At 39.6% G+C, this 17660-nt stretch overlaps 1 protein-coding gene across 3 annotated transcripts in view; it reads right to left on the bottom strand.

The window, feature by feature from the left end:
- The window catches only part of LOC107724951 (rho GTPase-activating protein 35-like), a 119492-nt gene that overhangs the window by 25169 nt on the left and 76663 nt on the right, over nt 1-17660 (bottom strand). For 2 of the 3 annotated variants that reach the window (XM_016534044.1, XM_016534045.1), the window contains exons 2-4: nt 8018-11715; nt 7229-7665; nt 3821-3968 (exon numbers count right to left, since the gene is read on the bottom strand). In XM_016534044.1, the coding sequence (XP_016389530.1) occupies nt 3821-3968; nt 7229-7665; nt 8018-11327 (3895 nt within the window). In that variant the 5' untranslated portion in view covers nt 11328-11715. The remainder of the gene's footprint in view (nt 1-3820; nt 3969-7228; nt 7666-8017; nt 11716-17660) is intronic. The other variant, XM_016534046.1, reaches the window with a different exon arrangement.

Below are 17660 nucleotides of genomic sequence, written 5' to 3'. Positions count from 1 at the left end.
GGTGTGTGAGCACAGAAACCCGTCGGCTTTCAAGTACTGGACAAGACTTAAAAACACATGCAAATACTGAATATCCCTTTCGTGATCATGCATTGAGTCAGTGACATTTCCGTCAACTGTCCCTGACTCGGTTGGACTCGGACATATTTTCCGAGTCCGAAAGGCTCGAGTCCGAGTAAAAATGCATCCGAGTCCGTGACAAGTCCGAGTCCTTTAAAAAACTGTACTCGAGACCGGACTCGAGTACAGTGACTTTCTACACAAATAATTTTAACATTTTTTATTGCAGTTTCCACAAAAATATTAAACAGCACAACTGTTTAAACATTGATAATAAGAAGAAATGCTGATTTGCTGCTCAAGAAACTATTATAATATATTATAATATAAATATTACAATGATTTCGGAAGGGTCATGTGACACTGAAGACACTGAAAATTCAACTTTGCCATCACAGGAATAAATTACATAGTTTTATATACATAAAATATAAAACCGTTATTTCAAATTGTAATAATAATTCACAATATTACTGTTTCTACTGTATTTGTAAACAAAAATAAATGCAGCCTTGGTGAGCATAAGACACTTCTTTCAAAAACCCCAAACTTTTGAACGGTAGAGCACTTTAAAAAATTGGTTAGTCAATATTGGTTTGAACAACTAGTTGGTCTTAAGTAAACCTTGTATAATTAGGCTTGTTGTATTAGACAAGTCCAGATTCCCAAGGAATCTGCACTTGAAGACACATAACAAATCTGCACATGCCTCGCCACTTGCTTAATTAATATTTTACTTATGTGATTTTGCTTTCATTTATAAAAGAGCTATACAAATAATAATGATAATAATAATAATAATAATAAAAGTCTAAATAGCTGACCTCATAAACCCACTAGTTGGTTTCCATATGAGCACACTGACCAGTACCTAATTTATACAGCTATATGTACAATACTAAGCTGCCATGACTAAGCACATCTTAAACATAGCTGTTAGCAGGACTTGCTTGACATGTCAAACTGACATTTTTCTACAAAAGCCTTTGTAAAAGCAATTCGGAGTAATTCTGATAAGGTTGAATTGTTTTGATGGGTAAGGCACTTTGAGTGAGTGAGTGAGTGAGCGAGCGAGCGAGTATTCTCTAGTGTTCACGCTGAGGGTGCTATCAGCAAATCATACAGTAGGCTGATGTAGAATCCAGTTCCACCCACAGAGCACAAAAAAGGAGCTGAGCCCGAAAGATTGTTCACCATTTCTGCTATGTGATATTGATCTCAATGAGGGAGTTTTCAGGCAGAAAATTACCGCAAGGGGCTTGGCAGCTTACACACATACACAACGAAACATGAAAAAGGCGGGAGAAGGGCGGGGTGAAGAGGAAATGGAAATGAGGAGCTGAATTAAGAAAACTATTAATGACACCGCCATTGACTCCGCTCTGCCCCCTAGTGGTTCACACACATAATCCAAAGGGTGGGGTTGAATGCCCTCTGCAGGGATTTGAAATTAATTCACTTCAAGCATGTATGTAATACATAAAAGCATGTAGTTGATTCTTTATCTATGTATTGTAACATTTTCATGTGTTCTTTTATACTTATATGTGTGCAATCATAATCCAGTAGTGAGGATTCAGTCAAATCACTTGAGTGATAATCCAGAAACGCAAAAAGCAATGCAATTATGAGATCTGCAACCGTGAACATGCCAGCATTTGACTAACAGGGGCTCATTACACAGTAGGTTGTGCAGGCTTGACTGCATCTGAACTACAGATGGCCAGATGCATCCCAGAGGGAATACTGATGTGTTCTCCAAAACTCAGCATTACAGAAAACCCTAGACGGAGCAAATGCACTTGCTCTCAGTTGATGAGTTTAATTCCTGGAAGCTAATGGTGCTAATGCTACCGAGCCAAATCAAATCACAGCTGCGTAGATACACACTTAACAAGTGCATATACCTGCATAGTGTGCATACATGCATTGCACTATCATACTTCTTAAAGGGGTCATATGATGCGATTTCAAGTTTTCCTTTCTCTTTGGAGTGTTACAAGCTGATTGTACATAGATAAGATCCCTGAAGTTGCAAAGACTAAAGTCTCAAAACCAAAGAGATATTCTTTATCAAAGTTAAGACTCTGCCACGCCCCCCTAAAACGGCTCGTTCTAACACGCCCCCACATATCTACCTCACTATGTGGAAATATTTGCATAATGCCGCCAAGGAGGGGGCTTTGTAGAAAACGAAGCGTTTGAGAGAGGCGGGGCATATAGGACCTACAATAATGTACAGTATTTGAAAAATAATGTGTTTTTTGAACATTAAAGCATGTCAACATATTCTGTTACACCAAATACACAAAATAATGATCTTTAAAAAAGCATCATATGACCCCTTTAATATGAGAGGTTCTTATTTGCATGCTGAGCTCTGTGGGATCATTTGAAATGTTAAAATGATCATATAGGTTAGGTACAGTATATACCCTATTGACAAAAACATCTTAAACCAGCCTAAGGTAGTTAGCTGGGGCTGGTTTCGTTTGCAGGTTTTTGAGAGGTTTCAGACTAACTTAAATGAGATACAATAAGCAAACCACCTTAGGTTAGACTTTCAGCCTCAAGTTTCAGTTGCTGGCGTGCCTCTTATAAGGAACAGTTTACCCAAAAATGAGAATCTGCTTACAATTTACTCGCCCTCAGGCCATCTAAATGTAGTTTGTTTCTTCATCAAAACAGACTTTGAAAAGTTCGGCATTACATCACTTCCCCACCAATGAATCCTCTGCAGTGAAAGGGTGCCATCAGAATGAGAGTCCAAACAGAGACTTCTTCTGGTGAAAAAGTCCATCCCTTTTTGTCCTTTCACATCAAAATCCACCAACACAGAACTTGTTTAGAACGGCCTTGGACTGTTTTCGCTCGTAAACTGTGCTTGATCTTTGCATATTTCTCTTCTGATTCAGATTTAACATGGGAAAGCAATACTATGGATAGAGGACTCTTATTGTGAATGGTTAAAAATATCTTGATGAATTTGTCACAAACACGCAGCTTTTCACTTCACAAGACATTAATTAATGGACTGGAGTTGTGTGGATTACTTGTGGATTATTGTGATGTTTTATCAGCTGTTTGGACTCTCATTCTGACGGCACCCATTCACTGCAGAAGATCCATTGGTGAGCAAGTGATGTAACGCTACATTTCTCCAAATCTGTTCTGATTAAGAAGCAAACTTGTCTACATCTTGGATGGCCTGAGGGTTAGTAAATTTTCAGCACATTTTCATTTTTGGGTGAACTACTCCTTTAAGGGCCGATGGGTGAAGGAGTTTAGGGTCATGGCACCAATGTAACTGGTTCTACTTGCACCGCTCTGAGCAGGATTCGAACTGCAGAATTTAGTCAGTCACTCGTATCGGGTTCATGGCACCACTTCAACTGTGCGAGTAGGACCAGAACTGTGACCTGGATCCAGTGCGGGATTCAAACCAGCATCAACCGGCATGTGAGGTGGGCGCACTAAAAAGGACAAGCTGTTACCATTACTAGTAGCAGGTAGCCAATATTTTAATACTGAACTGTATCCATCTAAATTAATCTCATCTATCCACCATATACTGTACACAAAATGTATGTACTCTACATTCTTTTGAGTTTGAAGACAGTTCACCAGCTTTGCCATTTCATAAAAAGACTTCTTGTCACGTACTGTTTGAATTAGCATGCAAGCATTAACATTTAGCTCATTTCAATTCCCTTCCCGAAATAACAATATAATGTCGGAACTTTGGCTGTGTGCTGCTTACCTGTAGCCTCAATGTAACGGATACACTTTTCGATGAACAGTGGAATGGGCCGCTCCGGCGTGACAACGTTGGCCAAGGGGACACCGAAGTAGTTACTCTCAAGAGGTTTGGACAACGATGACTGACGAGCCTTTAGCCGTGTTTTCTGCTAGACAGGAGACGAACACATTATTTGCTGGTACAATTACAATAGCTAAGCTTGAGCCACAATTAAGCACATACAAAAATATATTAACAGGTTTTGAAAAACCCTAATTATAATGTTAAAATTAAATGTATTTTAACATCTTGTCAATGATGTCAAATGTTAGTGGAATATAGTTAAATGTGAATGATTGATGTTATTCTTCGCAGGGAGTTTGATTGACAGGCGATCTGACCAATCAATAACACTGATTCTGCCATTTTGTCCGACAAACAATCCAGACAGGAGAGTAGATTAAAGTCGGTAGACTTGAACTTGAAAAATGTTGTGTATTGACATTTTTCCACGGTTGAAACATGATACCTTCTGATGTCCATTCATGTTTATTTCATGCTATAACTGGTAAAGAGGAAGAGATGATCGGTTCACGTGCCGCTTGAACTGAGGCACTACAGCGATCTGTCACAACACATTAAAAAGCCACAAAATGGTATTTATTTATTTATTTTTTTTATTACAAAATGACAAAATTTTAAAGTTAAGACTTTGTTTCATACCAAAAATAACCTGCTCTGTCTTGTCTGTCGGCGCATTGTCAGAGTTTCCTTTGCTCCGCGATATACTGTATTTTTCACTGTGTTGAACATGATGTGTGGCGTGAGCGACATGGCTTGTCGGACGTAGCAACAGTAATGAAGGGGGCAGGTCTTTGAGAAGGGTCAAGTTGACAGTTTATACTGAGGTACATTGGGTTTGACTTTTGAGTTTAGAGTTCTGCAGAAGGACGCACTGCTCAGACCTCCCTCCCCACCTCCTGCCTTCCCATAATGCTCTGCAGCAGGGCATCACGGCTCATTGGCTAGTGTGTCTGCAGTACTGTCAGACAAGAGAAAAAGCTATGACGCTTATTAGGCCAGAGTCTGTCTGCTCTATAGCTAGAAGGCGACCCGGCTTCCTGGTACATCTGCAGGTCAAAGCTCTGCTTTTCACACATTCAGGAAACATGCCACATTTACCTCCCTTTTTCTATCTCTCTCTCTCTCTTTCTGTTTCTCCTTACATTTCCCACTGCTCTACTCCTTTTCTTATTTTCAGATTTCACCTAAATCCCCACTGGCTCCTCTCAATAGACGTTTACATAATTACCACCCTCCCCTCTCCAAGCTCTCGGTAAAGAATCTGTGCTCCAATTACAGTGCACAGGGAGTATTACTGGGAATGCAATGTTATGCAAAAAGTAATGCGTTCACCCTGCAATGCAGGTCACACAGCAACTCAGACCAAGGCACACAAAGAAAACCAGCTACATCATGTTTATAACTGCTACTTCACACATTTACAACTTCAGACACGACAGGATACTGATAGTGTTACACTGTGAATTAATCTGATGCTTGGTTATGTTATGCCTCACTAACCTCACAATCTATGCACAAAGTATTTGTAAGCGTTGGTAAACTTCACATTGCAACCATTCCCCTGGTATCTCCACCATGCAACTATTCACTTGCCAGTTGCTGGTGCAAAGTTAAAGGGGCATAAGAAAGGAACTAGGTGACGGTGGAATTTAAAACATTCCACTTGTTGGGTGAGGAGATTTTAAAATGCTGAGTGAACATTTCCGGCCTTGCTGTCCAACATACTGAGAAAGAGAGAGAGAGCGCAGATGGGATAGTATACAGAAACAGGAAAGGCCTATTCAAACTCCTTTAACATCAGAAAGGGACAGTCTTTGTTGAACAGAGCTTAAACCAGTACAGACCCCTGGGGCTACTGGACTGCTGTGCTTTTTTATGGGTTGCTTTATGGATCAGTCCCATAAGGCAATTGATGCAAGCAAGGTGATTTAACCCAATGGCCTCATTCTAACCCCACTGAAGTAATAAAGACACTGCTGTGCAATAAGAAGGACTGGTGGCTCAATTCTTTCATATACCCTTAGGCTGTCACATGCTCTATGAGAACAGCAGTCACTGAAATTTCTGCTCGTGTGAATACAGCGTATTATGGGAGTGACGGCTATAATAGTATTCCCAGCGAAAAATCATTTAGATTTTACATTTGTCAGACACTTTTATCTAAACCAACCCTACTAGGCATTGTTAGCAACATGATTTAGAAGTTCAACTACAGGAACCATTAAGCAAAGAGCAGACAACTTCAAGTGAACAGCACCCAACCACCTTGCAAAAGAGTCAGACTTATATATTAATCTGGTTTGTCTCACTTAAACACTTCTTTTAAACACGTCTTTTCTCTGTGGATCTACTTTCTGGAAATTAAGTAAAACACAGCCTATCGGGCTACTGCTCCAAAGCTGTAATTTGCGTTTAGAGCATGGGTCAAAGACTTTCCCTAATCCTGGATGAAGCTAAGTGCAAGAAAAGAAACAAGGCATACCACCTTTCCTCTGCATTTGTTAGACAGAAGACACATTTTCTGTAAAAGAATCTGTCAAACTGACTATATCTTACCTGAACAATCGTTTTAAAGGGTTGTGAATACATAAATGCATTTCTCAAGATTTTAACAGTTAAAATATGTGCTCATTTAGTATTTCATAGTATTTTAGTATTTGTGTGCATTTCAAAATAAATTTCTGCATATTTTTGGGTGGTTTTCCTCTGGGTTTAATTCATAAATGTGACAGATGTTAGATTTACATAGTTCATATTTTAAGATTTACATGTCAGCAGTATATATAATTTTACATTAATGTATAATTTTAATATATTAATGTATATTATAATGTATATTATTTTATTTTAATATATTTAATTAAAATATTTAATGTATAAAGATGCACTTAAAGAAGCACTTAAACATGCACACAGCAAGGTTTACATAGTTCATATTTTAAGATTTACATGTCAGCAGTATATATAATTTTACATTAATGTATAATTTTAATATATTAATGTATATTATAATGTATATTATATTTTATTTTAATATATTTAATTAAAATATTTAATGTATAAAGATGCACTTAAAGAAGCACAAACATGCACACAGCAAGGCCTATCATAACACTGGGACAACATTGACAATACACAGATGTGAATATAAATGAATTTAAAACAAATACACTTACACAAGTGTAGTCTATTATAAAAAAAAAAAAACAGCATTGATGGCAAAATTCAGAGTCATATATCAATAAAAATGAAATCAATTATGGCCACCTTAAAGAAAGTTAGCCTGTATAAATGTGCTCTGAAGTATAATGAATGTATGTAACAAAAGAATACCACAAAATTTACCTTGGTATTTCTTCGCAGACTTCTCAAGATATTCCTCCTCTTTGGGTCCTCGCCTTCTTCATTCAAGGAACTGTCCCCTTTCTGCACACCAAGCTCATCTTCTTTCATCTTGGGGAGACCTCCAAGTTCATCATCACTGCCAATGAAGCTTGTGCGGAAGCTGCTAAACTTTCCAAGGCGTTTGGAGCGATCACGATACAGCCCAGGTTTAACTCCAAGAGCAGAGAGTTTCCGTCTACGTTCTAATGAACTGCTATCTGCCTCACTGTCTGATCCATTTCCTGCACCATTAGAATGACTTTTGTTTGCATTGCGAATAGTAATGATCTTACCCTGTGTGCTGTCATGTGGTACAGAGTAAATATTTTCCTCCTCTGTGGGACGGGGCTTTGCAACAGCATCCATAGGTTCAGCATAGTCAGATGGATCATAACCACCTTCAGTTACTGGTGGCCAGGTGACTGATGGCAATGAGCGCCTGTTCATCACTGCCAATGAAGCTTGTGCGGAAGCTGCTAAACTTTCCAAGGCGTTTGGAGCGATCACGATACAGCCCAGGTTTAACTCCAAGAGCAGAGAGTTTCCGTCTACGTTCTAATGAACTGCTATCTGCCTCACTGTCTGATCCATTTCCTGCACCATTAGAATGACTTTTGTTTGCATTGCGAATAGTAATGATCTTGCCCTGTGTGCTGTCATGTGGTACAGAGTAAATATTTTCTTCCTCTGTGGGACGGGGCTTTGCAACAGCATCCATAGGTTCAGCATAGTCAGATGGATCATAACCACCTTCAGTTGCTGGTGGCCAGGTGACTGATGGCAATGAGCGCCTGTTAGGTCCGTGTAGGCCCAGGTCCATGTATGAACTGATGTTTGAGGATTTGGGAATGTCGAAGGTAACATTGGGCTTTGGTCGCACCTGAGGTGGGACTTTGTTGTTAAGCTTGTTTTCAAAAGTGGTGATGTCAGAGATGAGCGAGAAGGCATCACCCTCCATATCTGGGAGCTTGAAACCTCCACCATGGGCCAAAGTGCCATCTTCTCTTAGGGTGGGATAAGGTGGGGAGGGCTCGATGTCATCCTCCGAGTCTAGCAATGTGATGCTTGGGGAGCCACATCGAGGTGAAGAAACATTCTCATGGGTGACATTGTCTGCAACATTGTCATACATATATGTTGCCTCTACAATGGTTTTCTTCTCCACTACCTCCTTAAAGAATGGCTGGAAGTGGTCTATCCGATGCAAGCCTCCCACCACCCCACCAGGTCCACAGATTACAGAGCTGAAACGGGCATCAATTTCATGGGCCAGTTCCTCCCCTTGGGCAAGCTGCTCTCGGACTGCCTCAGAGTCTGCAAGTTCTGATTGAGTCTCTGCAACAGCAAGCAACTGCACTGGAATAATGTCTTGGACTTCACAAAGGAAGGCACAAAGGGTTTCCATGGAAGCCTTCCGTTTGGCTGAGTACACTGCTATGTAACCATGCACTAATCTGCTTTTACGTAAGGAAAAAGATGAGTGGTAAGATAGAACAGCAAGATCAATGCTTTGCCTTTGGCCACCAATAGATAAATCCAAGAAAACTGATGTTCCACTGGATAGACTGGAAGAGGGCCGACAGTGCTGGGGCAGCAAGAATGGTGAAAGAAGCTGGTCAACATCATATGTATCTCCACACATCAGACACATTACGATTCGCAAGTCACCCTCTGTGCTCTGCTGGGAGTCTCTGAAACTTGCAAGTGCAGGTAGCAAAGGTGGGGAGCTACTGCCAAGGCTAACTGAGGGTCTTCGTGTGTCTAATAGACCTTTGAGTATCTGGTTTAAATGTTTTTCATTTATATTGCGACCATAGCCCACACCTGGAGAAGCAGGCTCTAAATAACTGCACTGAAATTTGCCAGCCACTTGTTGACCTTGTTGGATCAGGCTTTGTGCCGTTTCACCTCCAATGTCAGAAATTGAACCAACACCTCTTTTGGTGACCAACAGAAGAGACAAGGGAAGCTGAACTAGATTAGTATCCCTTCGACCTATGGTTGATTCTCGTAATTTCTCAATACTATCAAAAACATAGGATAAAGATTCCTTTGAGTTGTAGAGGCAGAGGCAACCGTGTGGGGCAAAAGTGGGGGTATGAAAGGAGTTCACTGGAAGGCGTACATTTCCCTCTATAGGTCGAAGAGCCAGTTCATAAGTCCTTCCATCTAGCACGTACCGTTCATCATTGGTGCACAGTGCTCTGATCTCATTAGCTAACTCTCTTGCAAGTCCATCTTTGCCAAGGATCACAAGATTAATTCTGTCTACCTTTCCCTCACCAAATTGTGATTTTGAGCTCCCATCAAAGGAATATCGAGTGGGAAAACGAAGGGCTAAGAGTTGCTCAATTTTGCCATCCACACAATGAGGACTGCTTGGACAGGTTTCCTTAGTAGGGTGGTAGACAAAATGGATATGCTTGAGCACTAGGGCATCTCTCTCAGCTTGAAGCTTTTGCAGGACCTTGAACCTCTGCTCCTCTCCAAGAACCTCTTGGATGGCACCCATTTTTTCTTTACTGGGTTTAGCATCAACTTCAAGCTCATAGAACAACTCTGAGTACTCCAGTAAAAGTTCTTGGAAGTCCTCTTTGGCTTGGTCAATAATAATCTTTTGGTATTTGTTATAGATATCAAGGTACTCAGACTCCTCTAGCCACTGATAAAACTCCTCATTCATTATAAAGCTACGAGCTTCCTCCCAGGGTTTGCCAGGTGTAACAAATGGCGAAGATGCAAGTTTCTCTTTGAATTCCCATCGCATTTCTGCCCGCTTTCGCTCATTGCGCAGGTGTTCTAAGTGAAACTCATAGATTTGCTCTGCTGCAGGGGTTTCCAAAAGGTCCTGTGGAATGCGTTCATCCTCCATGTTGTCAATGTGTGGTGTAGTTTCCCAAGGTGTGTCGTCCAGCACAACAAACCAGTGGGAGAATTCCCGCTTAGTCTCGAGAACTTTCTGTACTCCTGACCAGCTCAGGTGATCAATCTCATCCAGGCCTGGAACCAAGGAATTGAGAGCCTGTGGGAGTGTGCCGAGATAGATTTTACGCCGCTTTTCTATATGCTGTTGCTTGAGCCTGTGCACATGTTGCTGGAATAGTTTCTTGGCCTTGGAAGTACCCTCAAGGAAGACATACTCTTTGTATTCAGGGGATGTCTGCATTCTGCGGTTGATGTTGGGCCATGTTTCATTATGGTTCTTCACAATGCGACTTACCAGCCACTCATAGCGGTCCTTAGCGGATGCTATCTGCTGACTCTGCTGCTTGAGGGCTTCAAAGTATGGAATGATCTTGGGCTTCCCTCTACTCTTATCTATCAACTGCACCAAGGTAAGAAAGGCAAGGTCAACATTAACGTTAGAGCGTGCTGAGGTTTCAACAACCTGCAGATTCTTCTTGGCCAAGGCAAAGGTGTGAGAGTCTTTAATGTACCGCTCAACTCCTTCATCACACTTGGTCAACACAAGTACAACTGGCTTCTTGGTCTTAGCTAGCTGATTATAGAGATTGGTGACAAACTTCATCTGGTCATCAAAATTTCGGTTCATTCCCCTGCTCACATCTACACAGAGTAAAAATCCATCCACTAAAAGCTTGCCTTCAGGCATTTGCTTCTGCTCAAAGTCTTGCTCTAGTCCTAGTTGATCTGTGCAGAAATACATAAGCTTTTCAGCAGAGGCCAGTTTGGTGGAAGCTGCCCGCTTGATATAGGGCTGTAAGGCAGTACTTCGATGTGGCTGAAACGTTTGGTCATCAATAAACTCTGTCTGTTCCACCACATGCATTCGGCACTCAGCACCCTCTTCCAACATTCGTACCGCCTCACCCCAAAAAAGGAAGTGGTCATTGTTTACCACTCGACCACCAAAGTCACTTGTGCTTAAAACAGATGTGTGGTCCAAATAAAAATCATCAGCACTGGGGCGAACAAAGCGATTACAAAGGCAGGACTTGCCTACCCCACATTGCCCCTTTTCCTTTTCAGTCCCGGACAAACCTACCACAACAAGGTTGTAGGTTGGTGCCCGGGCATCTTGTTTTTTTGCCATCATCATAGTATGACAGCACTCATTTTGCCATTCCCAGAAGCTCTAGTTTGAAAGCTGCTGGGCTGATGTTCCATCCAAATGCTTTCAGGCTTGACAAATAATTTATTTCTAAAGATCCTGAAAGTTACTTTAGGTATTTTTTTTCCATGCAGGGCCAGTATGTCCAATGCCTTTAATGATCAAATTTTAAATCTGCAGTCATTTGGCTATTTAGGATTTTGGCAGAGGTTTAGAAGGGGAAGAAGGGAATGGGTTTGAGGGTGGGGGACAGGAGTCCTTGTGGACTTAGGCAGGTGTGCTGCAGGTGTTGTTATTCCAGCCCATCTTCTCTCTTCAGGGGCACTCTGACACAGAAATACTGTAGGTTTCAGGTTCGCCCAACCTGGATCTGACCCTGCAAGAAATGAAACAGACATTACAATTAGAAAATTAACAACAAAAAGATACAAATAACAATTTTAAATAAATTATCCATCACATTTTCATCTATTAAACATCTAGGACTACTTAGAGGACAAATAATTTTGTTCAAATTTGATCAAATATGACTATAAAGCTATAAGTTTTCACATCAAGATGAATGACTTTATATTGGCTGTTAAAATTTACTGCAGTACAGTAAGGGGTATGTAAGTGCAAAGTCACAAGGAATTCGATTATTTTGGCACCACCACCAGTCCCGGTTACATTTCATCAGTTGCCCAGGGTTGTTTATGTGTAACCTAAAGGTATCAATACCAAGGTATAAGAGGCTGGTATAATACCAAAGACAATTTTTAAATTGATTCAACCCTACAAGGCATCACATTCTAATACCCAAACACAGACAAACATATACAGACACAGATGAAAGCTGTGATAAGTGCTTCAGAGATACAGTTTTAATTAGGCACCCAGGGAAACCCAAAATGGCCCTTAATAGGAAGCAATGCATGTTGGCTGCTTTCCACAGTCCCAAAAATCATTTTCAAAAGGTTTTTGCTGCTATAAAAAAAAATTAACAACTCCATTAACATTTCAAACAGAGTGATTCAGTGAATCAAATTCAAAAACGGATTCAAAACAGGAAATGTATGATGTATAAATTGAGTGGTGATGGCATGTGGATACCAGGGTTTCTGCAGACATGAACAAGTTAAATTTAAGACTTTTTAAGACCTTTTTAATACCACCTTATATGAAATTTAAGACCTAAATGGAAATACACATTTTATTACATACATATGTTATATTTAATGTGTATAAATTAAAAAGAAAACAAAATTGCTGTAATAAAATATATTTTATTTATCAATATAAAGTAAACTTTTCTTGTCAGCAGACAATATACCATACAAAATCAACAAAATTCATCTTTGCAATCCAGACATAAGCTGCACCTGAAGTGGCATTTAGATGTATTTACACAGAGTTTAATGCAGGACATGAATGCATTTAACCTGCAGTTACAAATGCATAAATAATGTTTTGACATATTAAACAAAAAACATTGAATACATATATTTGAAATAATAAAAAAAATGAAGATACTTTAAATGTGAAATTACAACCGCCAGTAGGTGGCAGCAAGTCACTGTTAATAAGTGATTCATTGCGACTGAACCGAATCATTTAAATGAGTGATTCATTCAGGAACTAATCACCGTCATGTCGCTCAAAGACGCAAAACAGTGCTGTGGCTTTGTTTGGAATTATTTTTGTTGGCGAAATAGTGCAAAAACAGGCAATATGGTGTCTAAAACGTAAGTCTCTTAATAAAACTTCTAGTTTATTGAACTGTTGTAAAAAAAAAAAATCAATCACATTTTTATATGGTAATTTTTGGAGAAAAAAAGGCACTCTTCCGTGTGAACTTGATTAACTATATGAAGTGGTATAAATATACACATTTTCTGCCCCCATGTCTTGAATTTGTGATCATTCTGAATGTATTTTAATAGACTGAATCATGCAGCGAAAGAAGCCATTGTAAATGCGCACGCGCACTAGAATTCACGTAATGCTTGCACTCTGTAGGTGTTTTGAATGTTTTTTTGCGTCGTGAGAATATTGAGCAAAATAGCTCACTTGTCATGGTGTTACTTAACTATATCATGTTATGAATAAACTAAACATTTTGAATTTTTACCTCTTTTCTTCTGAGTTTATGTGTGCTGTCACGCTCATTTGTTCTTATAAGTCTCGAGACAAACAGAGTGAGCTTCAGCGCGACCTTGTATTCTGTATTCTGCTAACTTTTTTAGCGGTAATGTGATCAAAAATATTTAAGACCCATCGAATCCGAATTTAAGACATTTTAAGACTTTTTAAGGCCTCATTAGGAAAACGTTATTTAAGACATTTTAAGACTTTTTAAGGACCCGCGGACACCCTGGATACCAAAACAAATTAAGTCAAGGCCTTTGGAAATCTACAAAAAGAACAGAACCCTCTAGACAATATATGACAAGAGCTCACAGGAGCCCTTACACTGTTCTTGAAATCCTGAGCCCCAATAGCCTCCCAACTGCAGAGACAAACCAAAAAAAGATGTAGAATGAATGAATGAAGAGTATCCTTACCCTTTTGATATATATTCTGCTATTTGTTTAAGAAACGCATTACAATCACTATTTATTTTTTATTTTATAGGCTATTTGTTGTCTTTTATATATAGGCACTTAAGTTGGGACAAACACAGATTGTCATAGTGGGAGTCATCTAAACAGAAAGAATGATTTGGGCCTATGCCAAGGAGTCAAGGAAAGGCACTACACAACCTACAGACCTCCGTCTCCCAGACCAACAGCAGCACCTTGGAGGCAAGACCAGGTAAATGTGCTGACAACAGCTCTCAAGGCACTACATCTAGCGATCACAAGCGACACATGATTGCAGTTGCAGATGTCACTGTCTGGGCCAAATGTAATGATATTGCTGTGGCGATTTTGCTTTGTGAAATAAATTCAATGTTCAGCCAACATTCTTGAAATCACAAAACATCTAAGAGTTTTAACATTTCATTTGAATTTATGACACTTAATATCTGAGTGGAAAAAGGTATCAAAGTTTGAGCCTTGGCTTGCCGGTCAATGTTGGATCAGTGATAAGACCAGTGGAATCATGCATGTATAACTCTCTCAAAAACAGCTTTTGCTACAGAATGATTAGCCAGCTATCATTGGACACTTGCAATATAGCAAACACAAAAGTGAGGCATGCTGGCTTACCTTGAGAAAAAACCTGAAATGTCAAGAATAAATTTGTCATTCTCAAAATCATACATGAAATGTAACCTGGATATATTTTCATTGCATTCATCACTTCAAATGAATTTTTTTTTTTCTCTTGTTGCCTGCTAGAATCATGAGGACATCTTTAAGCCCATCAGATGTGGTTATCATTTAGTAAGCTATGAGGGAGTAATTATATCATTCATACTGATAGAGGGCAGGTAATTATGTAATTATGCTCAAGAACTGGTTGCTGTAAGTGCCACCCATGGTAACGCTTTCCATATTAAATTTCAAGATGTTACAATGAGGAAGAAAAGATGTGAGAATGCATTTTGTGGCTTGAAAATAAATTTTAGCAGAGAAACACTTGAGAGCCCTCAAGGAAAAATAAATCATTAACAAATAACCATGAGAGCTGCCTGGCTACAGATCAGCAATGACCCACGTGTCACGCACATACACACACACAACCAGGTGGTGACTCCAGCTTCTGGGACCAAAAGAAAAAAAAATCAGTGTGTCTATTTTGTTGGGTCACCAACATGACAAATGACGCTATGCTTGCTGGTTCATGACCAATTGTGAAAGTCATTAGTCTAATTAAGGAAGTGCTCATTATTCTTTAGCTCTTCATGAAACTCACACGTTGCCATCAGCACAAGAGCCACATCTGCTTGATCTGTCCCAGCTGTGTAATTCCCTGTATTGCTTTGTCTTTCCATGTTCAACATCCTATTAGTGGTATGAACGAAATTAAACTTACAACAGCTAAAGATGAGAGCCAATCAGCCTGTGCTTTTTCCCCTGATGAGCTAATGCAGCAACAAACAAATGATAGATATCAAAAAAATGCGAACAGATGGCTAGTATAGTTGATGCAAAATCAACTAATAAAAATTCAAGCACTTCAAGCAGATGTTCAAGCACCAAATAACTGTTCGTGTCTTTCTGGAATTCTAAACACTTGTTGTCCAACAACTGCTCTGAGTTTTAAATTTGACAATAACCATAATTTATAATAGAAATTAAACCATTTTCTGGTAAACAAAGTGAAAATGTTCACATGCAAGTTGCATTTGTCCATCAAGGCAATAAAAACGTGATTACACTAGTTGGCTACTTGCATGTTTAGGTGAGACAAGGCCCTATTCTCAAATGCCAACTTAAAGCCTTGCAATACTCATTTGTCTGCTATAAAGTCTGTATTTGCATGAATTCAAAAAAAGTGTGCATTGAGGGTGCATAGTAGATTGCCTATGCCTTCTGAAACCAAAAATGTTAAATGAGACAACTTACAATCTTGCACGTCTGCAAAATAATTGGGACCACTACTAAGGTATCATCAAACACATGGCAAAAGCAGATGCTCCAGCATCCACCAATCAGAGGTGAGATACAATCACACACATGACCATGTTTGGATAAGACATGATACAAGTCCATCACGCCAAAGCTAAGCTAGCATGTAGCCTGCAGACTTGAGGACTTCATCCTACCCTTCGTGTCAGGACACCAGTCACTAATAGATGAGGATATGCCTGGACTTGCCCTCATACATGTCCTACTTGCCTACATAAGAGGAAAAGTGAAAGAGGGCGCAGGGGGTCTGGCTGGTGGGTGTAAGAAAGACAATCTGAGAGATGGACGCCAGCTAAACCAAAAACAGCAAGTAGTGGCCGAAAGGGTGTGAAGTTTGCACTTGCTTGTAACAGCGGGTTGCCGTTAACTCAGTGAGAGGGGGCAATCATAAGGGAACAGAGCATTCCAAAGCTTCATTAAAGTGCAGTTTAGTCTTTTAAAGGACTGTCAAGGTTTAAACTCCACAAGCCTTTTGAGCTTTAGGCTACTCTTAAAAATAGGTAAAATTCCATCGGCCTTGGAAGTTGGAACTGACCTGCACATAGGCTAAGAATACTGTTAAAATGGCAGAAGCCAAGCTGATCAGAGGGAAGAAATCCATACACTAAAGTCTGAGTGATGTGCAGTGTTTGTTAAGCTTTGCAGCACCGTTTTTTTTTTTTTTTTAAAGGTTATGGCTGTATCAGATAAGGACTCGCTGTTTAAAGAGAAGACATTTGTATAGAATGCCTTTTTGCTTTTTGAGTGCTACCAAGGCCCCTGACCTGACCTTTGATATGTAAGCAAGACTAGGAACTTAGGAAGACAATGAAAATACAGATGTGTTGGATGAAACCAGAAACATCTCTCAAGCTACACACTGAATTTCTCACCAAGAGTTAAAAAAGTCGACATGTTTACTTTTCTAAGACATCATATACAAGATGATCTGAAAAATGCCCATTGTTGGCTGACTGTTTAAGTTCCATCAGCCTCCAGTAATGAACAACTCCATAGCCAACACAATCAAACTAGAGAACAATACAGCTCCCTCTGAATGGGTCTTAAGACAATGGGTCTAAAATGCAGCAGACAAAAGCAATTTCAAAGACTATAATTAATACCAACAGAAAAGAAAACTACAATTTGTTTCCTGTCAAACTACTGTGAAGAAGACTGTCTAAACAGATATTCACACACATAATCAGGCCGACAAGCTGTAAACATCCACTTACACACACTCTCGCAGATCAATCGGTCTTTTATATTCTCTTCAAAAGAAGAAAAGATTGAAAACGTCGCTGAACATCAGTAAATAACAGATGTGTATTGTTTGGGTACTAAAGACATTGTTATTGTTGAGAGAGTATTATCATGTGACAATAATGTGCTGGTGCACAAATTATTCCTAATGATGTGCCACAGCAAGGGATGTTCATTTCGGTTATTTTTCCTAACCGACAACCGACGCTCGTTAACCGATTGTTAACCGTTAACCGACATGTTTATTTTAAATTAGAATTGAATTCAATTAGAAAGGATAAGTGTCTGTGACCGGTTAAAAATACTAACATATTTGTTTCCCGGGGATTAATTTTACATGCGCAAAAAGCAGCAAACAACAGAACATGAGGATTCACATGGTCATCATATCACATCAGGCACCTGCAGTGCTTCTGCGAACGGAGAAAAACATAAAGCTAGGCTATATATAACGAATAAATAGGCCTATACGAGAAACACATTTTTACTTAAATAATAAATTAAGAAAATGAAAGAAAAACTG

This window comes from Sinocyclocheilus rhinocerous, unplaced genomic scaffold (assembly GCF_001515625.1).
Source record: "Sinocyclocheilus rhinocerous isolate Xijiao unplaced genomic scaffold, SAMN03320098_v1.1 scaffold996, whole genome shotgun sequence".
NCBI classification, from domain to species: domain Eukaryota; kingdom Metazoa; phylum Chordata; class Actinopteri; order Cypriniformes; family Cyprinidae; genus Sinocyclocheilus; species Sinocyclocheilus rhinocerous.
This window is presented reverse-complemented; position numbering and strand designations above follow the sequence as displayed.